Consider the following 24,148-nt stretch of genomic DNA (forward strand, 5'->3'; position numbering starts at 1 on the left):
GTTGTTTTCAGAAAGTGACAGGTTGCTCTTATTAAGGGCTACAGTCAAGACAAAGAAGATTGTTCAGCACAGCAAGTAGATCATTTTTGGGAACCTGAGAAAGAGTAAGATAAAAGCAGATGCAAAAGCAATGGCGAGAAAAGGAGAAGAATGCAGGGGAGGGTGTTAGGAAAGGTACAAGCCAGGCTTGCCACTCATCAGTATGGAAAGGTATCAGAAAATTTAAGTAGTGTAAGGTGGGCATACATTAAAAGTATGGCAAAGATAAGGCAGGATTCATTTTCTTCTGGGTTGAGGAAGGGTAAAGAGAAATGGGAGAGGAGAAAATGGACAGAGTTAGGTTGGGCTCTGTGACACCATTGTCAGTAAGGATAGAATCCTGAGACTTGTAGAGTGTAGATTGGGTTTAGGAGTCTAACAAAGAAGACCAAAAGAATGGCCTGCATAGATTTAACCACCTGTAACTTATATTTCCTTGGCAGTATTCCACAGTTAGAAACTAGGAATAATAATAGTAATAAAACCTGCTGTTGCCCAGCTTAATTAGCAAGCATTCCTCTCGTGCAGATGTAGGGACTAAAGCTTGGAGAGATTAAACAGTTTTTCAGCTTCACAAAATAAGTGACAGACCTGGGATTGAAACCCAGAGCCCATGTTCTCTCTGACCCAGGCTGGGGCTCCTGAGGTCCCAGGTCCGATGAATGTTGGCAAGGACACTTGGCCAAGAGAATTACGGTCATCATCAGTAGCCATGAGGGCTGAAGTCCATACAAAAAGTGAAAATTAGAAAGCAAAGGAATATATGGTCCTGAGGGTGTTTGAAGTCCTGAGAAGATTCCTTGAGTCCTGGGGGCCTGAGAAGACGGTGGGGCTGAAGTGGAAGGCAGTAGGGGTTTTGTAGCTTCCAGAAAGCATGGACCCATAAAGAGCAGGCTTTTGAGGCTCTTCATGGATGCTGAGCCATTTGACCTGTTGTGAATCCCCTACTTCACATAATCACAGCTCAGTGTCGGTATCACTTCAGAAGGCAAGTATAGGTGAGTTCAGGATTAACTGTCATCATTGGAAATTGACGTTGTAGTTTTTTTAGATGTTTTGTGATGTTTTAATGGTTTTCAAAAGGATAACCAATGCCTCACCCTGCCTTTCCAGCCTCATCTCCTACTGCCACACCCCACCATGAGACTAGGCCACGCCCAGCCATGCAGAGTGCTCCTCTTTCCAGACCCTTTGCAGCGTGCCACCTCGAGGCCTTGGTCCGTGCTGTGCCCTCGGCCTGCAGTGCCCTTCCTTCGAAGCCTTAGCTACCAAAGTCCTTCTTGTCCCTCAAGGCCCAACTCACGTGCTGCCTTCTCTTCCTCCTCCGTGGAATTTTCCCTGATTGTCCCAGGCAGAATTCATCCTTGCTTTGTCTCAGTTCCCATAGTGAACAGTTGGAGCTGCTTTGTAGCTCATTTCATTATGCCAAGAGATATACTTGGTTGTTTTGATCTGTTTCTTCCTCATGAGCTGTTTCACAAGCTGTCCGTTGTTTGAATTGCATCTTGGTTAATAAAATGCTTCACCCTTAAGCTTTTGGGGTGAGGCAGAAATGGTGTTTTATTCAGCTTTGCAGTCTCATGGTGTCTTTCAGATAGGTATACACAAAATGGCAATTACAATACATTTATGCAAATCAAATTTCTGTTTCTCTTGAAAGGATCTAAAGTAAGCAGGATCCAGTGCAGGGCCCATGTCCCTGTCTCTAACTGACTGGTCAGGCCATCATCTCATGAAATTTCATAATATTTCTACTCCAGACTTAATCCTCTGCTGAAAACCTGGATCAGAGTGGAAATGGGGAGGTACCCTGGGTAACTAAAGAGTAAAAATAGAATCAAAATTTAAGAGGCACATGACCCAATACAACCAACCAAATATGAGCCCTTGACTTGTTTGAGCAGAGTTCTGGATGTCCGGACAGTGGCTCTGTGAGCAGGCCGTCAGGTTTTTGCCTCCACCCCTGGCGATAAAGCCCGAGTGAGAGCCAGGGAGCAGCCCGGCACTGGTGCCTCATCGTACCAGCTGAGACAGGTTCCTTTGTAGCCATGTGTGCCATAGCTTCGGGAGGAGGTGCAGGTGTGCACTTCTGCTTCAACCAGTAACAAAACACAGTGTAACGAGAGGTCCTTTATGTTGTTCCACCCAAGGGTGAAAAGGTGGAAGGGCTGCAAGCACAAGCCCTGTATCCCTGGAGAGCCAAAAAAGACAACCACTTAAATTTTAACAAAAATGATGTCATCACCGTCCTGGAACAGCAAGACATGTGGTGGTTTGGAGAAGTTCAAGGTCAGAAGGGTTGGTTCCCCAAGTCTTACGTGAAACTCATTTCAGGGCCCATAAGGAAATCTACAAGGTATTTTTGTGTTTATCTGCTTCTGTTTGATGAAAGTAATTCTAGACATGAAATTAGTGTTTACACTAGTTAAGATTCACAGCTAAGAGTTGCAGGAGTATTCTGTCTTCTTGATCACTTAATTATGAATATGAAATTCAAAAGGAGCCTCTTGCCAATAAGGCAAAGAAAAGTTCTGCTTTGAGACCTGAAGGATTCTGGTGCCTTTGTGGGAAATTATGTTTCTCTTTATGCTTCATGTGGAGCGCCATAGCAGACTGACATGCCTATGTATACACACCTAGAAACCCACAGCATTTGGGGAAATCGTGGCGAGAGTGAATGATCTTTTTCACTTGGTTATCATTCTAGACATAAAATTAAAACTTTAAAAGGTGGGTTGTTTAATTATTCTAGCCATGGAAAAATTTTTCAAAAAATTCATGGAAAGTAAAATTGAAAAATAAGCTCATATTGATGCAAAATTTTTTTTAGATCCATGTTTACACTTTTTAAAAAGTAGGCATTTTCTATAAAGTTTTTGAAATTATGAGCTTTAAGAAGACAAAAATGGCAGAAATTATGTGATCGGAATCGGTCAGGATGCAGATTTGGCTGGCAAAGGACCGCAGAAGAACGAAGCTTAGATTGTTGTCTCTATAGCCCTTTCTTCCGGGTTCTTGTCTTAGCTCAGTATGCCTGTGTGAACTGGAGATTGCTGAGAGTTTTTTTTACAAGAGAAAAGTGTCATTTGTGCTGTGTCGAGTTCAGAATTAACATGTGGTTGTGTTCCCTCCTTGCAGCATGGAGTCTGGGTCCTCCGAAAGCCCAGCCAGCCTCAAGAGAGTAGCTTCTCCGGCCGCGAAGCCGGCTGCCCCGGGGGAAGGTGAGGATCTGGGCCGGACGCCGTCCCTTAGACGGGGCGAGGGTGGGGTGTGATATGGACAGCGAATCTTTCATATGAGCTTGGACTTCATTTTAAAATAAATCACATTAACTTGCAGTCAGCAAATGAAAGCCTCCTCAAGATAAAATGAAAGCATAGCAGTTTACAAAATCAAATACTTGACAGAGACTTTCAGTGTCTCATTAGATGCGCTGATGATTTAAAAACTGCACTTTCTAATTGTGTTTGGTTATTAGCCCTTTGATGTTTGAAAGAGACCCATGAAGTTCACTAGGAATCCTGTTCTCTTAGCATCTTTATAGCTGAATTGTGATTGCTTGCCCCAACGTCATCTGGTCTGTTCTGACTCACATGGTGCAGTGTTTTGTTCTAGAACTAAGTTCACAGTCCCATAAAGCTCTCACGGTGACATGGGTACTGTCTGTGCCCCACAGGAGAACAGAACTCCGTTTCTGTCTTTCATGTAGATCACCTAAGCTGGTTAGTTAGGTCTGAAAATTAATTTTCAGTGTTTATTGTGCAATTAACCAGTTGCTGTCTTTCTTGCCCGCTTCTTACTAACATGATCCTAAATATTCTGTAGATGCCAGTATATACCTATAATTATTATTTATGTGTTTTTAAGATGGAAAGAATTCTAACTATTGTAGGCCCTGATGATAAAAATCTCCTGACTCTTCTGTTCACCATGGTCATTATCACAGTAATAATTGAAGTATTACGTCTGTTTGCATCAGGCATGTTTTCCACCTGCAAGAGCACTGTAGGTAACAGATGTCAGAACTAACAAATGTACATTAATTTCTCATGGATCTGTGGCATGAATTATATGAGATGGAGTTTTTACTTTTTGTCATAATAAATTTGTTGCATTCTGCAGAAACTTTGTGTAAGGAAAAATGGAATTATTGGTTGTTTCAGTGGAGACTGCAAAGATGAAGGCTTGATGATATTGCAGATCCAGAGTTACAATGCTTATTGTTTTTTGAGAGTTTTTTTTTCTTTAAGATTTATTAATTTGAAAGGCAGGATTAGAGGAAGTCGGGGAGAGAAGAAGAGAGATCTTCCATCTGCTAGTTTTCTCTCTAAATGGTCTCAACAGTCATGATTAGACCAGGCCAGTGCCAGGAGCCAGAAACTCCACCCTGGTCTCCCTTGGTCAGCTGGCACCCAAATACTTAGTAATTGAACAATCTTCAGTGTTTTTCCAGGCATAGTAGGAGGGAGCTGGATAAGAAGTGGAGCAGCTGGGACATGAACCAGTGCTCCTATGGGATGCCAGTGCTACAGGCAGCAGCCTAACCCACTGTCTCACAATGCTGGCCCAAGATGAAACCACTGTTGGTTAGTTGAGAAGGTGCACCTATAAAATCTCACCGTCACAGACACATAATTTTGTGTTGCTTCCAGGTTTTGCTGTTAGCATGGTTCCCTTTGTACACTCTCATGATTGTGATGATCTTATATACTTGTTAGGAGAAAAAAGTCAGGCAAGGTTAAGGCCAGGATAGGGTTAGGTTAGGACCAGGCCAAGGCAAAGTAGGTGAGGCCGTGTGCCCACGGACAGGTGTCTATCAATAACAACTGAGCTTCGGCATGTTATGTCAGTTCTTCCTGGAGCGCTCGGTGAGTGTCTTGTCTCCTACCCACAGCTCCAAGGTTTTTGGCCATGCCTTTGCTTCCTCTTCTGCAAGTGGCCTAATAGCCACCTCTGGAAGGAGGAAGTGAGCCCGGGGACCTCAGAAGCCCAGTGGATGTGTGCTGTGATGATAGGTCCACCTAAAGCTCTGAGTGTTCTCAGCACACAGCAGTGTGGAAGAAAGTCTACTTTGGATCAGATAGTGAGGCCTTGACTCTGAGTCGGCCCCAGACGAACCAGACACACAATGATATTTCAAAAAGTTTATGGAAAATGGAATTACACTGGAAGGTTATTTTGGTGGAAAACATTTGAAATCTATGCATTAATGCATGTAATCCATTGACTTTTTGAAGATCCTTCATATATGTAATATTGGACAACAAAAAGTTCAATTCTGATCTTGGTGTCTATAATACATGTTTTGAAATGATATGAGTATTAGAATTATTAGTAAATAATACTAGCATTATGGAGCATGAGTAAGAAATTTGCATTAGATTACATATATTAGTGAGGCATGCTGCAAAATGGAATCAGATTTAAAGTAAACCCAGGTTAAATAGCTGTAGCCTGAAAATGCAGGCTTGAAAATGGCCAGTGTCCTCTGGAAAATGGCCCATCCCTCATTGTATGTTGGGCTCCATTGTCATCAGCAGCCCTCACATGGGCAGTGAGGCCTGGTGGTCCTCCACTCTGCTGCTTTTGTCATGCTGTAGCATTAAGTTCAGGTACAGGTTGTTTGGTTTTTTTTGAAGATTCATTTATATTGTTAGTGGAAAGGTAGATATATAAGAGGAAAGGCAGAAGTATCTTCCATCTGCTTGTTTATTCCCCAAGAGCTGAGCTAAGTCAGAAGCCAGAGGCTTCTTCTAGGTCTCACGCATGGGTGCAGGATCCCATGTCTGAGCCATCCTCCACTGCTTTCTCAGGCCACAAGCAAGGAGCTGGATTGCAAATGGAGCAGACGGGACACGAACCTGCGCCCATATGGGATCCGGCTCCTGAAGGAGGAAGTAGGCAATTGAGCCATTGCACTAAACTCCAGAGTTCATGTTTCTAAAGTTCCCTAAGCATTTTAGATGTTCCAACTTTGGATCCATTTTAAAGGAAATTGCTTTTTTTTTTTAAGTTGAGCAGTCACTGAAAAAAAAAAATGTTGATTGTCAAGGATCCTGTCTGTCACAGGTTGCTCTAAAGAACAGCAAGAGGGAGCAACAGAAGGTTCAGAATACTGAGGAGTCGAGGAAATGAGAGTGCCCTTTTTCAAAGTCCCCAAGCTTTGATTTCCTTGTGGGGAATCATGTTTCCAGTGTACCTGGAGGTGTGTGTTCCTGGCACTCCCAGGTCTGGAGGAACCTTGTGTGCTGTTGGGTCCAGTGGCCCCTGCTGGCCTTGGCCTAAGCCTTGGCAGCTGCTGCAGGTCAGCTCTGGAAGGTTGAAGGTGGACCCTTGCAGAAGTCTTGCTGCCCAAGTTAGCACAGTGTTAGCAGTTTTATTTCTGTGTGTGCTTATTTTAGTTTGCATCATTACCTCCTTCAGAGTCTCCTAAAATTAGCCCGTGGAGATTTCCATTCTAAATTTCTGCCTATTCAACATCAGTATCTGTGTTTAAGGACCATCTGACACTGTCGTGAGAAATACCCACCTCCTTCATAAAAGTGAACTTGTTGAATAAATGACACAAAGGCCTAAGAAAAAGCAGAGAGCAGTGGGAAAGCACATGATCCTCTTGTAAATCTGTCACCCTGTAATTGCTGTCGTGTTGGGATTTTGTGTTGAGTGGCCTTTCTGAGTAGAACTCGGTTCTAAGCCTTGGCAATGTTAAGTTCTGTTCTAATTCTTTTTTTTTTAAGGTTTATTTTTTTTTTTATTGGAAAGGCTGATGTACAGAGAGGAGGAGAGACAGAGAGGAAGATTTTCCGTCCGATGATTCACTCCCCAAGTGGCAGCAACGGCCGGTGCTGCGCCAATCCAAAGCCAGGAGCCAGGAGCTTCTTTCCAGGTCTCCCATGTGGGTACAGGATCCCAAGACTTTGGGTCATCCTTGACTGCTTCCCCAGGCCATAAGCAGGGAGCTGGAAGAGAAGTGGAGCAGCCAGGATTAGAACCGGCACCCACATGGGATCCCACAGCGTTCAAGGCGAGGACCTTAACCATTACACTATCGCACCGGGCCTGGGTTCTGCTTTAATTCTAAAAGGAAGGTACACTCTTCAAATTCAAGACATGAAAGAATGTTAATTCTTTTGTTTAAAACTAAGTTTCATGACTAGTACAATGTAATAAAGTAGAATTTGACTTCTTAACTTGTGGAGAAAGGCCTGGATGTTTTCTGGGATTGGATAGATACTACCATCATCATCCATCCACTCGTCTCTACACTGAATGGTAAAAAGATGCCAATTGTTAACAATAAGGTTTTATTTTGTATTCTGACAACATCCTACCATCTGCACAAGATGACACAATAGGACATGAATGATGAAAGGCACTTAAATGATGAAAAATGTGTTTTATCTGTGCCAAATCTGTGGTGACTTGGTACTCTCAAAACTGAACTACAGAAAATCGGTGTGCACAGCAAGACCTGCATGTGAACCCTGACCCTGTACTCCATAAACGTTACCTAAAGTGGAAATATAAAAGCCATTTTCATGTAAAACAAAATTGTAACATCAAGTCATGGGTCACACAGGATGCTCGCAGTGGTGGACAGGTGTTATGTCCAATGTTTTTTGTTTCTGTTTTGTTTTGGTTTTTCTTGTTGTCCTGTTAGTAGATCTTTCTAAGAATTATCTCTCTGACTGGAGGTGCTGCATTGGGGCTCAAGATGTTGTACAGTACTCTATTTTGTCTGTGGCTAGCTTTGCTCTTGAATGGGTCTTATTCTAACTTCCTAATTCACAAACTTGCTTTTGCAAAGCTGTGTGGGGTTTCTTGAAACAACCAAAGCTGTCTCCATATCTCAATATTTCTTCCCACCAGAGTTTATTGCCATGTACACTTACGAGAGCTCTGAGCAAGGAGATTTAACCTTTCAGCAAGGGGATGTGATTATGGTTACCAAGAAGGATGGTGACTGGTGGACGGGAACAGTGGGCGACAAGTCCGGAGTCTTCCCTTCTAACTATGTGAGGCTTAAAGATTCAGAGGTAAACCCACATTAACTGTTTCCTGTCCCTTTCTGTGAAATGGTTCTCTTGGTGGGAAGTCACAATGTCCGAAGGTGGCTTGTAGAACGTGTCGTTTGGGGCCGAAGGGGAAGAGTTGATTTCCCAGCAGCATAACTTTCCTGGGCTAAGTGGAGGTTGCATGTAATGGGCTGGTCTGTTAGCTGAGATAATACTGTTCAGTGTTTAATTTTTATTATTGCATGCCACTGACTTGCGACTTAGAATGAACCTGCTTGATTAGTTCTTGGTGGTCACTGGTTTGGAAAGATATACAACAGTATTTTGCCCATGTGAACCTAAGTACTGTGGTGATGCTGGACCCCAGAATAGTGGACACGAGAATGTTTCTGAATTTTATACATTTTTTTTCTATACAGTAGAAGGAAAAGAGATCTAGAATACTAATACACTTTCAGCTAAGTTTTTTGTCTCCACTGATCCAGTGCTGAATTTATTTCAGATACTGTTATTCTTACGCATTGGGAATGATTCCTGTTAAATCGAGCCCTAAAAGTACAGTTGCGTATAAACTGGTCTTGAAATGTACTACAAGTTCCATAACATAGGGTGCCCCTACCACAGAGTGAGAATCCTCCTTCTGGCAGCCATGTTCCTAGTTGGAGGAAAGTGCTGGGTAGCAGTGTAGTCACTTACCAGACTTATTGCCCATAAATAAACTAGCAGGAGTTGGTTAATTAAAAAAAAAAAAAGTCCAGTCCATTCACAGTTATTTTCTTTTTCTTGTAATACTGCCTAGCTACTGAGAGGGAAAAGGCTGTTTTCCTAGTAAAAGCAAGCAGCCGAGTGATTGCTGTCCCCTACCTGCCCTTAGCAGGGTGTACACTGAGCCCATCCTAAGCCCCTGCACACATAGCCATGTTGAGGCAAGACTGGACCTTGAGATTTGCTACAGTAGGTCTGCCATTGTCCTGCTGTGTTCCCTGAGGTTCCCAGGAATTATTTTTGTTTGCTTGAGGGTTTTTGTTATTTTGTTTTAAGGGGTGTCATGATTGTTGTTTTGGTTTTTTTCTTGCTGTGATCTTGAGAGCAACTTATTGAAATGGCCCTGGGTAAGTTTGCCCGAGTTTGCCTTCCCTTGCCAAGTTTGGCAGGGGTCTGGTTGGAAATAATCTTCCCCTGTAAGAGAGCTGGCATGTTAGGCTGAGGAGACCTGGAAAGGGACGAATCAACTTCTCTCCAGGCTAGCTAGTTCGATGCAGTAAAAACCCTATTTCAGGGAAGTAGTGGCAAAAGTGCTGAAAACTAAGCTCACAGACTTATATTTCCACGAGTGAGATGACTTCACCTTTTGGATTCATTAAAATAAAAGAGCATTACTTGCATTCTTATGTTAACAAATTACTTGGTTTTTTTTTTCCTATAAAATATCCACCTGAAGTCAATAAGTTAAAAAAAATACCCTGTGATTTTTTTAAAGATAAGCTAAACTAAAGGTATTTTCTTAAGCACAGTCTTAAATGACTGTCTACAGGAGAACCAGCAGCACAAAAGAGCTTCAGATAAACATTTAGCTATATTACTCAGTAAAAGTAACTTTCAAAATCCAAAAAATCAGCCCTTTTCTTTCATTTGGATGCAGAGTTCAGTGTAGAAGCTCAGTATCCTCCTGAAGATACAAAGCTTCAGAGAGCAGAACAGACAACTCAGCCACTGCCCTTCTCCACGTTGAGCGAGTCGGATCACAGTGACTGGGGCAGCTTTCCACCAGGCACAGCCTGCACAGAACCTGCTTTTCTAAGTCCTAGTGTTTAGTGCTGTCTGCAGTGTTTCCAAGGGAACACACATGGAAGCTGATGGAATCTTCCTAATGTGAAGTATAGGGAGCGTAATCCTATAATGAGAAAATAGCTTGTCGCTTGGCATCTTATTTTATTAATGTTCCCTTATTTAATGTACAAACTATAAAAATAGCAAGAGAGACCAGTGTTGTAGAACTGTTTGTTAATAAAGGAAGTATAATCAATGAAAAGCTAACCCAAACTTCTCCTTGGCAAGTGACTATTAAATTTCTGTAAAGGCATTGTTGTAATTGCATTCTTGCCGGATAAATTGGATATGTTTTCCTTACCATATCTGTAATTTAGATTAAGACCTTTATTTTAATCAGAATAGTTAATTTAGTGCAATATAGGAACCCAGGGGTGAAAATTAACTCAAAATAAAGCACTTTGTAACGATTGATTATATTCTGGCCCCTGTCCTACCTCCTGTGGTTTCTGTTCACTGACTCAGCTGGTTTAAAATTCTGTGAGTGTCCAGGAAAGGAATTCAACCCCAGAGCACTTTTGGAACACTCAACAGTTGGAAAGAAGTGTAGTCTGCTTCTGTGGCTGCAGCTTCCAGCTCGGGTGGAGAAATCTCATTGTTTAAACAGTTTGAAATTACAAGGAAAGGCTGCAAAGGACAGCCACAAGGGAAGTGGGAGGCTTTGGTGGTCCCTGTACTGTTCTTTTTTTTTTTTTAATATATATAATTTTTTTTTTTTTTGAGAGACAGGGAGAGAGTTGTCTCCCACTGACTGGTTCCCTTCCCCAAATGCCCACAGTGCTGGAGCTGGGAGTGCAGTGCAGGTCTTCTACATGGGTGGCAGAGACTCAACCCTTTGCTAGCACCTGCTGGTTTCCCAGGGTTTACATCAGGAATCGGGAACTAAAGCAGACATCACACCCAGGCTCTCCATGCAGTAATGGGATGTGGGTGACCAGACCAGGCCGCCACCCCCGAAATATGACTGTTTTAATGTGTTGCCTCTACGTGGTATGCTCATGGATGTTGCATATTTTTGTGTTCTTTTTTTAAATACATGAAATAACTTAAAAAAAAAAAACTAGAAAGAAAGTGTGAAATGAGTGTTAAAGACATGGACTGATAGTTCTTATAGCATGGAGTACCCGCTCGATTTGACCCGAGTTCAAAATATGCCCGTGTTATACACCGTTCAAACCTTTGTCCCCTGAAATGAATCCTCCGGTGCCACCTACTTGGCTGTTTGTCCTCTTGAAGAGGAAAAGCCACATGTTCTGAAGTGTTTATTTTGCCCTGTGTTTTCCTAACCCTCACCCCATGTCCAGCATGTCTCCCCAGAATGGAAAGGTGCATGGGTTGAAGGGCTCAAGCAAATCTGTTTCATCATTCATCGTTTTTTTTCTCAAGTTGCATAACCCGAACTCTTCAGCTTGCAAATGAGACCTTTTGCTCTGTTTTAAGGGCTCTGGAACTGCTGGGAAAACAGGGAGTTTGGGAAAAAAACCTGGTAAGTTACCAACCCTGATGTTTCTTTTTCATTGCTTTGAATGTCATTGATGGTTGACCCAGTATTTGTTCACTCGAGCCAGAAGCCTAACAGAAAATCAGAATTACCCAAGCAGGGCTGAGTGGACTCCTTGGCATCCAGTAATAGCGTATGTTTGGTTATAATATTTGGCTCCTTCGCATATGGGGAGCAAGAACATTAGCAGACAGAATGTTCTCTTGGCCCCTTGGGTTCTAAACACATCCTTCAGACAGGGCAGTCCGCTTGCTGCATGTGCCTGCTGGGGCAGCACTTCTCAGCATCTTCTTGTTAGGCTCCAAAAGTCCCATTTTTCTCCAGGCCGCACATCAGCTCCCAGGACATAAGCAGTGGGGGACAGGGGAATGAGAGCAGATCTCATCTGCGGGAGATCTATGAATTTAGGAGTCACTGAGTGGTTTCCTCAGGTGCCCATTAAAAGGACAAACTTCTAGTCCTGTCTGCAAATTCAAAGTCCTTCCAGTATATTTAAGCAAAATCATATATTTCTAGGAAGTGGCACAGAAAGGGAAGAGGCAGCTGTAAAATAATAGTTTGCTCAGCACTCCCACCCACCCACCCCAGAGTCTAGATCACTTGCTTTTTCTGCTATCACACATCCTTGGGAAAATTACAGGCTGAAACACTCTGTGAGTCTGTTGGGCTAGGCAGAGTTGGTCTGACAATCGGCTCCCACTGTGATAACGTGACAAGGAAAGAGAGGGCCCAGGGCATTGAGGAGCTTAGTCAGAATCCAAGATCTTAGACCACTAGCGTCGGATCAGCCCTCTCAGTCTTAGCTGTTAAGTCTTCCATATTTCAAACGTTTGTCCCTCCAGAAGTTCCAGCAATCTCTGGCATGTATTCAGGCTGACTGGACTTTGCACTGAAGCCAGCAAGCCGCACAGGGCCACCAGAGGTGGCAGAAGCTCTGATGGCTGACCGTTGGCTGAGTGTGCTGCACAACCCCTTTGAGGGGCAGGCCATCGGTTCATAACCAGGACACTGATTTGAGCCCAGGCCTTGGTGTGCTGCAGGAGGGTCCTCCTCCCAGCATGCATTTCCCTGCCAGGGCTGGGCGTCAAAACCAGGTGACAGGGAAGCTGAGTGCCATGCTTTGTTGCTTCCCCCAAGCTCTCCAGAGCATCCCGACAGGTGTCACATGGCTAAGCCCTGAGCACAGACCAGTGCCTGCAACTTCCTTGCTCGAGAACACCAAAGTTAAAAATACTGTCCAAGCATGGGGCCTTTCTGCTTCCTTCCTTTCCGCTTTTTTTTCCCCCTCAGGAGCCATTATGCTGCGAACAAGTTTAGAAGAATCAGTTTGTGGTAGATTTTCCCTAGCAGTTGAGAGAGCAGTCCCGACTGATAACCCAGAGTCTGGCCAGAGGAGGAGGGAGGAGTCTGTCTGCTCGGCTTCCGGTGCTGCTCACAGCCTGAGCTGTGGTCCTCCTGGGATTTTTTTCCCATGGGAGTTTGAATATTCGGCAAAATTTCAGAAGTTTTCATTCGCTGCTGAGCTATTTGTTTTTGCATAGGCTCCTTTCTCAAGTCCAGGGTCTGAAGAAAACTTGTGCTGTCATGGTGTATACCATGATATTCATGAACCACTCCTGAGACTTGAGCCATAAAGAAAATGGTCACTTTGGTAGGCAATTATCTCTGAAGCTGTAAATCACAAAATGGTATTAATGAGGCAGATGGAATGGCTCTTTCTGTTCTAGTTGGCAGTGGGAAAAGCTTCCAGTGCATTCTTCACTGAACCATCATTAGATGCTACTATGAGGAAGGTTGGGGAGTGGGGCAAGGAGGGGAAAGAAGAGCTGGTGAATGAGTCGAACAGAACGCTGTGCTGAGCAGAAAAGACAGCTGAGCCCTTGGGTGCTACATCTGCCTCAGAGCTATGGGAACAGGGCGGTTCAGAGAGCCTCACTCATTCAGAAATCCACCTCCATCCATGTTTTAATGATGTTAGTTGGTGGTTGGGAAGTGGCCAACTTGTCTTGGAGTATCCTCGTCCTGATTGGCACAGTGCAGCGCGATGTTTCATCTTGTTTTTCAGAGATCGCTCAGGTTATTGCCTCCTACACTGCGACAGGCCCTGAACAGCTAACTCTGGCCCCTGGGCAGCTGATTTTGATCCGGAAAAAAAACCCAGGTGGATGGTGGGAAGGAGAGCTGCAAGTGAGTGGTTTTTGAAAATTCTCTAACCAAGTTGGAATATGCACAGTCTCGCTGAATACGCACTGTGCCATTACCCTGTACGTGAGTCCCTTATGGCCCAAGTCCTGTGTTTGGATAACGAAAGATACCACATCATCTGAACCTGTTCCCATCCCTGGTTTGAGCAGCCAGAAGCACATCTAAAAAGCCATCCATTCAGATCCTGGGTCCAGAGAGCGAGTGTTGGGAGGGTGAGAACTGCGCACAGGCATGGCAGGTGGATTCGATGCTTTCCTTGCTGGGGTCACCAGGAGTCCTGCAGCAGCAGCTTTCCCTACATTTACTCATCTGCTCATCCTAATAGTCTTAGTTCCTCTGTGTGTGTGTGCGTGTTCATAGCTTTTTATTCATTTTTGCCTTTCCAGATAACTCTTGAAAGTCTCATTTCCAGAAGCCAAAACTATTTTTTAAAAAGATCTCTGTTGTAAAACCATCCAGAGTAATGACTGTTAGGATCACCAGCGGCTGTAAGGTTCAGAGGGAGTTTTGGATAGGACTAGAAAATGTGCGTGGCCTTACGGTGGCTCTGGGAAGAGGCCTGTAACTATGTGGTGCAGAATTGTTGCCTACATGGGACGAGGCCCGTAAGTTTACGACACAGAGCAGGACAGCACCGCGACCATCAGAATGATCACCCCAGGGGACAAGTGTGCATCGTTTTCGTCCAGATGCCTCAGCTGCCTGCTGCGCTCTCCAGAAAAGCCGACCTTGAGCTTCATCATCAGGATGCATGAGATAAACCCTGCACAGTGAAGAGCAGTCCATTAAAAGGGCAAAGGGAAGCAGTAGAAAGCCAGTGAAAGAGACAGAACGAGCAATGGCGGTGTCTGATTCCAGACTTGCTCCTCGGAGAAGAGGGAGGGCTGCTGGGAAGGGCAGTGTTGGGAGAAGGGATAACGCTGAGATGCAGGCACTGGGTTAGATGCAGGTTTGGTACGCATGTCAGTGCTGTTTGGGGTTGGTAAATGCACTATAGGCTATAGGAGAGACCGTTCCTAGTCTTAGGAAATGCACATTGACGTATTTAGGAGGAAAGAACGCTGTTATCAGAAACTGGTACCCAAGCAATCCAGGAAAGAAACATCCTGAGGAGGAGGTAGGGAGGGAGCGCCAAGTGATGGAGCAGATGATATTAGCAACAGGTGAATCTGCTGAAGGGCCTGTGAGTGCTCTGTGCTTTTGTTTTATTCTTGCCACTTTGGAAATTGTTGCTGAATCACAGCTGCATTTCATAAGTTCCTGTCTCAGCAATTACAGTGGGCCCTCTGAATCTCAGAGTTCCTCATTTGTGGATTGAGCCCAACTTGGATTGAAAATCTTTTGGGGGGAAAATCTGCATCTTTACTGAACTTCCCGTTTTCTACACAGCAAAATATAATAATGATGTACGTTGTAATTGATCTAGAGATGGTTTAAATGCTCCATGAGGTTTACATTGGCTCTGGATGCATCCTAGGCCATTTTATTGAACACCTACACATTTGCTGTCTGTAGGGGTTCTTCAAAAGAGCAAAGGTTTCCTTTTTGCCCCTCAGCCTCCCTCAGCCTCCCTCAGCCTCCCAAGTGAACAGGACTGGCACAGTACACAGGACAGCCTCCTCCAATGCTTACTCACATGTGTGTTCCCTAGGGGCCTATGTGTCCCTCTGACCTTCGTGCCGGAAGGTTCATGCAACAGGGTGTGGGGGAGGGCACTCACTCCCTAAGAGTTAAGCCTGCTGCCGAACAAGGGGATATCAGGAAGGTTCTGCCATGCATGTGCAGGAATGGTCTGCAGTGGCCCCTTCACGGGAGCCCTAATGTCCCTAGGAGGGAGGTTGACTGGTTGACTGGCCCAGTGTGTCCATTTTTGTGTGTATGGACTAACATGGCACACCTTCTGGCTTTCACCTGGCTAGGAACAGGCATGTGTGCGAAGCAGGTGAGCCCGAGATGGGAGAGGAAATTGTGTGTTGGGGGTCCTGACGATGGAAAGGAGACCCTTGAGAACAAGGGTTTTGGAAGGAAGAAGGAACATGTAGTTACACGCTGTCCTCTGTTCACCATGTGTTAAGGCCAGCCCTGGGCCAAGAAGAACAGAGCCCTACTGTAATAAACTGGACATCCAGTTCTTTGTGGACCAAACACCCTGCAAGGGCTGTGACTGCCGATGAAACTTCCCTGGGGAACTCATGGGCAGTCATGGAAACCCTGTTGGAAGTCCTGGCCAGAGATGACCTACCTCCCAGTTCTGAGTCTGCCCTCTGCAGGCCTGGAAACCCACTCCACTCCTCTGCTGGGCAGCAGACACCTCCACAGCCCCTGGCCACAGGTGTGCCAGTGTCGTTCTGTTGTTCTTCCCAGCCCTGTGTTCCTCTGCAGCCCTGGGTGACAACACCCCTCAGCCTGAGCTTTGGTGCTCCTTCTTCTCTTAGCAGCCCCTCCTAGGTGACATCTCCACCCCAGTCTGTTTGTGGGAACAACCAACAACCCCCATGTCCTCAGGCCTTCCTGCCTTGGCTCCTAAATCAACTTCTGCAATCATCCTGGGGCCGTCTCAGCCCTCCACTGTGGCCCTGTGCCTGCCCCACTTTGCTAGTCCATCATGATTACCCATACTCATGCTTAGCATTCTAGGTGTATTCCTCACCTCTGCTAGGTAAGAGATCAGCTTCTGGAAGGCAGTGGCTTCTACCACCCTGTTTAAGAATGATTTTCAAACGGTTTTTACAATAAGGCACGAGGTTCACCAGGCCCAGCTAGTTCTGGCACTTTGCCCAGCGTGACTTGGGTGTGGATGCCCATTGAAGGGGCCCGCATTTTGCTGCCCACTACAACTGCAGAGGTCGGGAACGGTGGGATTGTTGGGGGCATGTACAAGGGCAAACAGCTGAAGCTTACACACATGGCTTCAGTCCCAAAATCAAGGGCATAAAGTCCATCTGACTGAAGGAAGTGAAACTTGATGTGTAAACTGTGTTCAGAGTACCCAGAGTGAGCCTTGGTAAGTGGGCAAGTGGGAGGGCAGAGATTAAGGGGTTTGAAAGTTTTCCTTTTGATTATTTTTGCAAAGGGTAATTCACATGGTTTACAATTCAGATCTTATAAAAGGGGTACAGATGACTCCCTTCCATCCCTATCCAACCAACTCAACTTTTTTTTAAATCAGAGCCTTGTTACTGGTAGTATTCTGTGGTGGTGCTGGTGGTGTATGTGTGTGTATGGTTGTAAGTTCCTCCGTGCCAGGTGCTAACCCTTTGCAGCAACACCCAGCATGCAGGCGCATGTAACTGCTTGGCAAAGGCCCTAACTTTACTCTGTTAGCCCTATCTTCAGACCAGAGAAGGTCTCTTCAAGAGGCCACTGAACTTATCTGGACAATAAGACGCTAGACTTTATGCTAGGTATGTCTTTGCAAGGAACGAATCTCAACTGAACTTGAACTGTGGTTATGCAACAAGGTGGAGGAATCCACCATGGGGGGAGGGGTATGGGAGGGGTGGGGGGAATCCCCAGTGCCTATAAAACTGTACCACATAATACAATGTAAACAACAATAAAAAAAAAAAGGGTATTGAAAAGCATTCAGTAGGTGTTGGTAGCCAGCGTTAGGATTCCTAACACCTGTGCGTGAAGGTGGCACCAACCACACTCCGTAGCAGTTGAGGGCAGAAGTTTCTCTTCTGGAAATCTAACAGTATCTGGAATTGGTGATCCTCACCCTGTATCCCATACAAAAACAAAAAACAATATGGAAATAATAATCATACCCACTTTCCTATAGCCCTTGAACCTTTTTACCCTAGTTAACTATGTAAAGATTCTCAAAATATAATTAAAAAAAAAAAATCCCAACCCTGCTGAGCCACATCTGCCACAGTTTGAATGTTTTTGTGACACAATAATGGGATCATGTTACTGCTAATGCCATTTGCAGTTTAGTTCTTTTGTAAAGTTTGTGTAAGTGCCATGCCCCAATGCCAACTGTATCATCAAAGAACATGAGCCTTTGTAACATCGTTGACATAATTAATTAATTTCTCACTAGGCACGTGGAAAAAAACGCCAGATAGGCTGGTTCCCAGCCAATTATGTTAAACTCCTAAGCCCTGGGACAAGCAAAATCACTCCAACGGAAGCCCCCAAGTCAGCTGCAACACCTGCAGGTAAGGAGTCTGCAGCCTTGTGGGGGACCATCTGGCACTTTGGGGTTTCCCCTCGGTTTCCCCTGGTTTTCCCATGTGCCTCTGTTCCGGGGCTGACACTCAGCTGATGTGACATAGAATGTGGCTGTCAGAAGGTCCCATTCTGTAAGTAGCTGTACCCTGCTGGGCACAGCCGAGGCCTGGCCAGGCCTCCCCTCCCAGCGTCTCCTGTGTGCTGGGGCCTTGCAGCCAGAGTGTTCTCTTGAGTTCCTTCCAGCTGTTTAAATTGGGATTCCAGCTAGGGCACAAGGCCACAAAGACCCCTAAAAATAACTGGCTGGGGTCTAACTGGGTCAGGAAGTTGAGCTGGAGGCCAGGGAGGGCTGCTGGTTGTGACGTGGTGCTCAGTGAAAGCTGAAAAGTCGGCCCCGTGACATTTACTGTGAACAGAAGGGGTGCACTGAGCAGACAGGATGTTGTGCATGCCTTCCCAGATGGCTGAGGGGGGACGGAGCCCCGCACTGACCTACTCGGCTGTTTTCTGACTAAAGACTAAATTAGATGCTTCAGTAATATTTGAGCCAAGTAGGGTGAGGGGAGCCTGTGTGTTTAAGCCAATAATTCTTGGGTGGCATTTGTAGAAAATATGGACATTTGTTCCAGTGCCTTGTGGTTATATGTTGTGCTACACATCCTCAGTCAAGTAAGTTAGACTTGGCCACAGGGTCAGTGCTGTGGTGTAGCAGACAGGGCTGCCACCAACAACACTGGTATCCCGTTTGGCGCCGACCTGAGTCCCGGCTGCTGCACTTGCAGTCTAACTCTATGAATATACCTATGAAAACAGCGGAAAAGACCCCAAGTCCTTGAGTCCCTGCACTCACATGGGAGATGTGAAAGAAGCTCCTGGCACTTGGCTTCCATGTGGCCCAGCCCCAGCCATTGTGGCCCTTTGGGGACTGAACCAGCCACTCAGCGGATCTTAAACTCTCTCACTTTGCTTGCCTCTCTTCCCTCTCTAACTATCAAATAGCTATTTTAAAGTAAGTGAAAAGCTTGGCTGCAATGACACAATGGCAAGAGATCAAAGGCCTGGCAGCCTTTGGTGACTGGATCCTGACTGTGGCTGGGCCTCTGCTGGAGGCAGGGCTTCATGTGGTGGTGGGGGGTGGTACAGGTATGTGGTACCTGCTGAGTGTGCTGTGTCCCCTAGGGATACCTGGTGCTGTCCCCAGCATGCTCAGCGTACAGCACCTTCCTCAGCTGACAGTCCCTGAAACTATTCACCAACGTGATTGAATTAATTGCAGAGGAGCAAAAGCCTGAACGTGGCTTGGTTAAGAAAGATTGATGGGGGTCCGTGACCTAACGGGGTAGACGTTTATGCGAGGTGTGCGAATGTCAGAAATGAGAACAGTTGAACAGCCTTATAAGGTTGAGAGAAAAATTGTTCTGGATTGTGGGACTTTTCTTTGAACCAGTTTTGAAGGCAAAGATACAGCAGAATCATGAAGATTTTGGAATATTTGGAGGTCAGATTATAATTGCATGCCACCATTTAGAGAAGGAAGGAAGAAAAGTGACAGTGCCGTCCCCACAGATCCCAGCTGCCCCGTGCAGTCGAGGCTTGGGGTGGACGCCGGGCCAGTCCTCCCAAGTCAGCGTTGTAAGTAGCTGCACTGCTCCCTGGAGTAAAACACTCGGTTATCTTTGAGAGTTCTTTGCTGACAAGTCAACATGAAAAAGAGGAAGATATTATAAACACTGAAGACCAAGGGTGAAAATGTTGCTGCTGTCTTGGCTTTAATCCCTTCCCCTTCCTCCACTGCCCTCACTGGGGAAGCCCCATCCAGGCACTTCCACCTCATCACATCCTTTTTTGAAAGGATGACCAACAGTCCACCCCCGGGTATCTGCCAGCTGCAGGTCAGCCGCGGTGCACACAGCTGCTCACCCAGCCCTCTCTCCCGCAGTGTGCCAGGTGATTGGGATGTACGACTACACGGCACAGAACGATGACGAGCTGGCCTTCAACAAGGGCCAGATCATCAACGTCCTCAACAAGGAGGACCCCGACTGGTGGAAAGGGGAAGTGAATGGACAAGTGGGGCTCTTCCCATCCAATTACGTGAAGCTGACCACGGACATGGACCCGAGCCAGCAATGTAAGTGCCCTCGTGGCTCTGTGGCCTCTCCTCTCTGTTCCTTCTGGTGAAACATGCAGCATTGCTCTGCTTCTGCCGAGCCTGGTTTGTAGAACGTAAAGCTAGATCGCTGCTGCATACGCAACAGTCTCTTTGAAGGCCTTCTGTAATGCAAAACGTTAGCTCGTGGGATTTTGGTTTTTGGTTTTGGTTTTTAATTTTCATTCCCTCTGTAGCATGCCCCCCTCCCCCTTCCCCCTTTCCTTTTATTTTTTTCTTTTTAATCATTTTGGCACCATGCTGTTTACATGCCTGACTCATTTTCCTAGCTTGAATTTTGCTCATTGTTTTGTTTTGCTTATGTGTTGTTTTCCTCCTTTTTCTAGGAATCCTATGTTGTCCATCCCCCCCTCAGGCTTGAAAGTCCTCAAAGAGACCCACTATCCCATATCACTGCCCCGAGGGATGATGGGAGATGCAGCCTTGATCATGTGACTTCCAGCATGATCACCTACTGCCTTCTGAGTAGAAGAACTCACTGCAGAGCAGTTTACCTCATTTTACCTAGTTGCATGTGATCGCAATGTTTGAGTTATTACTTGCAGAGACAGACGCAAAAATTACAAAAATACGCAGGGTAGTGGGTCCTTTTGTGGCTTTCCTAGTTACTCAAATTGACTTCCCCCCACCTTTGCACAGGTGCTTTCAATAGTTTTCAAATTATTTTTTAAATACACATTTTAGCCTTTTAATAAAGACTAAGTAAATTACTTCTTTACTATTTTGGTTTTTGCAAAAAGACCCACTATCAAGGAATGCTGCATGTGCTATTGAAAATTGTTCCAATGTCCAGAATTCTGAGACTTGATGTATTTCTTTCATTTTGTCCAGTGTTACCAACAAAATTGTGTAGTTTGGGGTTTCTTCCCCCAAGTGCAGAGGAGTCGAGTATCTGTTTTAAAAGCCGTTGTTGTCGAGTGAGCCCAATTAAAAAGAAGGTGTTTTGTGTGTGTTGTGTGTATCAGATGTACCTTGTTGAGCATGTATTACATCCTGTACATACGAAATGAGTTCTTCCCATGGCAAATGCTATTACCTTGTATGATGCTCTAATCATATTGCATTAATTTTTATTTTGCACAGTGACCTTGTAGCCATGTGAGAAAGCACCTGTGTTGTTTTGTTTGGTCTCAGATTTATCTGGTTGAGTTGGTGTTTTGTTTTGTTTTTAAATTTTGTGTTTCACACCATAAATCAGTAGACAACAGCACTGAGGTTGTCGTGACGGACAAGATCTACAATCTCTTTGTCGTCTCTGTTACATGAAGTTTTATTCCAATTGCTTTTTTATGGAATGACCTATTTTGAACAAGTAATTTTCTTGACAAGAAAGAATGTATAGAAGTCTTGCAATTAATTTCCAATGTTTACATTTTTTAACTAGACTGTGGAATTCCTACAGATTAATATGAAATGGAGCTCGTAGTCCGTTGATGTGTTAGCTGTGCTGTAGCTGAAACCGTGCTTGTCTCTTAAACACTAGTTGGAAGCTCTCAATAAAACATGTCTGTTTTGCTGACAGCACAGGGAAGGGGCACAGTCCAGCTATCCTGCCGCTGACTGTCACTCGTTCCCTCCCTGGTCCTCAGCCCGCTCTTGGGAGCCTGCCCCCAGTTGTGGGGAGTCTGCTCCCCACCACCCCCCACATGGTGCAGGGACCGAGGGCCACTCCTCCTTGTTATGTGGCGCTTCAGTATTTCCATGGACGTGAATGTAAAATATATAAATATATAAACCAGCGGCTTTAACAACTGTAATTCAACCTTTTGACTTAGTTAACGTGTATAGCTAATTAAATTCTTCATATAAAAGTTAGACGGCAATGTCTCTGTGTTCTTGGTATCGGAACCTGGCCATGGTGCTGACCAGGCAGCCGGCCTGCTGCCTGTATGGCAGCTGTGGCCTGTGCTCTGTGAAACACAGATGCAATTAGTCCGCACAGTCTTTGTGGTCCAGCCCCAGCCTCCCACTCCCGTGCCCCTCAATCAGTCTGTAAGGCATCTCTCCCCATGATACTGACTTGTAAACATAAAACTCCACCACCCAGGCTAGCAGGTGACTGTCGCTTTAGGCTTCAGCTGTGTATAAGTCGTGGACACATTGGCAGGTACATGGTTTGGCTCAGGGTTCAAAACACTTGTCCACTTGCCCAAAGGATAGATCTAACAAGGAGCTGCTGAACACCCAAACACATGTGCAGAAGGGGAAGGGTGGAGCCTTGCACGTCTTCCTGTGTCCTTCACAGTCCACTTCTGCCCAGCACACTCATATCTTATTGCCTGTATAGAAGGAAACACATGCACACATTACTGAAAGTTTGATTAAGGGTGCCGACAACACACTGCCTCCCAACCCCGTGAGAGTCACTTATTTGGCCTCTCCTGCTATTGAATTGAGCAGTGCTTTCCTCCATCGGTTCAGCACGTATGTTTTGGGGGGGAGATGTCTGCCATGTGCTGGGTGTCCTGTTGGGCTCTGAGTAGGCTGTGGTACTCGGTGGAGACTGGATTTCCTAATTGGAGACACAGCAACCCGTGTCTCCCAACATGAGAGACGAGACAGTCAAGTTCTATGGTAGAAGTGTAGATGAGGGGTACTGGTGAGCAGGTGGGCAGGATAAGAGAGACCCTTGTGGGAAGAAGAGATATTGAAACTGAAACCTGTAGGGTAAGGAAGAAAGAGAAGTGGCTATTGGAGATAGAAATGTGAGGACATGAAGGTACAGACAAATCAGAGCGCAGGCGCTTCTCACTGCCCCACCCCTGCTTTGGCGAGCTGTGGTGGAGTCAGCAGGCCTCGTGTCTTCCCAGGGGCCCTTCATGCGTGTGAGCCATGTTTTTTCTCTAGTCTTGACATTGGTTGGCAGGGATCCCATCATTAAGGTAGGTAACGCTCGGTGGTGAAGCTGACAGTTTGTATGAACCCCCTTCCATTGCCCATACACATCATCAGTTTGCCTTGCCTTGTAGAGAATCTATCTGACTCATAGTGTCCTCAGCTGGTGGGGCTGCTGTTGGATTCAGCAGGTGGAAGCTGGAGATGCTGCACAGCATCCTACAGTGCACAGTGCAGCCCCTGCAGCTAAGAACTGGCTCACATATCCCCAGAGCTGAGCAGGAAAAACCCCAGTCTCACCCTGTTGGCCCGTGTGACTGATATTCATCTAGTTACTTCTGGCCTAAAGGACAGCCAGCCACATCGGTGGCCCTGGTAACCACCAGCAAGCAGATTTAATTGTGTAATGAGTTGACCGCATGCCTTTGCACAGAAACAGCATCCAGAGCCTTGGTTTTCTGTTTCAGACTTCTTCATCTTCTTGACTGTTCAACCACACTGTGTACGTCAGTACTGGATTGAACAGTAGGACCAACTCTGATCCTATTCTCAGAGAACCTGATGAGCAGGAAGTAGGGTCAAATTGAGAGAAAGCAATTTGCTCTCAATTAAGTGGGTAAAGAGATACTTGATGTCTGCTTTGGCCCCAGAATTTAAAAGTGGCAGGTTTTCATAATTTTTTGTTTGTTTGGTTTTGGTTTTGTGTGTGTGTATGTGTGTTTAAGCTTTTGTTAAAATCCTACTGGTTATTAAATGCTTTTAACTTCATATTGCTCTGTGTGAGTGTGTTTGCAACTAAAGCTGGGGTTCCCTTTAAGTGGCGTGGGACCAGAGTCCACAAAGATGGCCTCAGGTGCTTGCTGCACATCAGGGCAGGCCTGGGGAATTGAGGGACTGTGCTGCTATCCCAGCCCCAGATTACCTCTGCTCCATGGGACGTTGGGGAAGAGCTGGTCTAAAGCAAGGATTCTAATAGAATGGTGCATCATCCCACCTATGGTGGAAAAATGGGTGTGTGCCCTGTTACTGGAAGGGAACCCGGACTCTCCTCGCTGGACAACCAGAGGGGTCATCCACATGGGAGATGGGTTCCGAGGATGAATCTGATACCACCAGTTTGTAAAAACTTCTAGTAGGTTTAACCATATGAAATTGCCAAGATCACTTAACCATAAAAAGAACAATTCCATACGGTTCAACCTAATACATTGTATTTGTGGCCGGTACATGGGGCGGGTGGAGGGGGGAGCAAGGCCGTTCAAAGATGCCTGTTGAGTGAGGGAATCAATCAGACGATCAAAATATCATGTGGGAAATACCAGAGTCCCAGTTCTTGGCATGCACGCGCACACACACACACTCTTAGCGCAGCAA

At 45.5% G+C, this 24,148-nt stretch overlaps 1 protein-coding gene across 1 annotated transcript in view; it reads left to right on the forward strand.

The window, feature by feature from the left end:
• ITSN1 (intersectin 1) overlaps positions 1-24,148 on the forward strand; it is a 203,128-nt gene that overhangs the window by 138,200 nt on the left and 40,780 nt on the right. Inside the window, exons 23-29 of the mRNA XM_040980773.1 lie at positions 2,190-2,395; positions 3,178-3,260; positions 7,909-8,075; positions 11,325-11,370; positions 13,451-13,572; positions 17,639-17,756; positions 19,709-19,900. Coding sequence (XP_040836707.1) covers positions 2,190-2,395; positions 3,178-3,260; positions 7,909-8,075; positions 11,325-11,370; positions 13,451-13,572; positions 17,639-17,756; positions 19,709-19,900 — 934 coding nt within the window. The remainder of the gene's footprint in view (positions 1-2,189; positions 2,396-3,177; positions 3,261-7,908; positions 8,076-11,324; positions 11,371-13,450; positions 13,573-17,638; positions 17,757-19,708; positions 19,901-24,148) is intronic.

The sequence above is a fragment of the Ochotona curzoniae genome, unplaced genomic scaffold (assembly GCF_017591425.1).
Source record: "Ochotona curzoniae isolate NIBS_2020 unplaced genomic scaffold, NIBS_Ocur_1.0 contig_3498, whole genome shotgun sequence".
NCBI lineage: Eukaryota > Metazoa > Chordata > Mammalia > Lagomorpha > Ochotonidae > Ochotona > Ochotona curzoniae.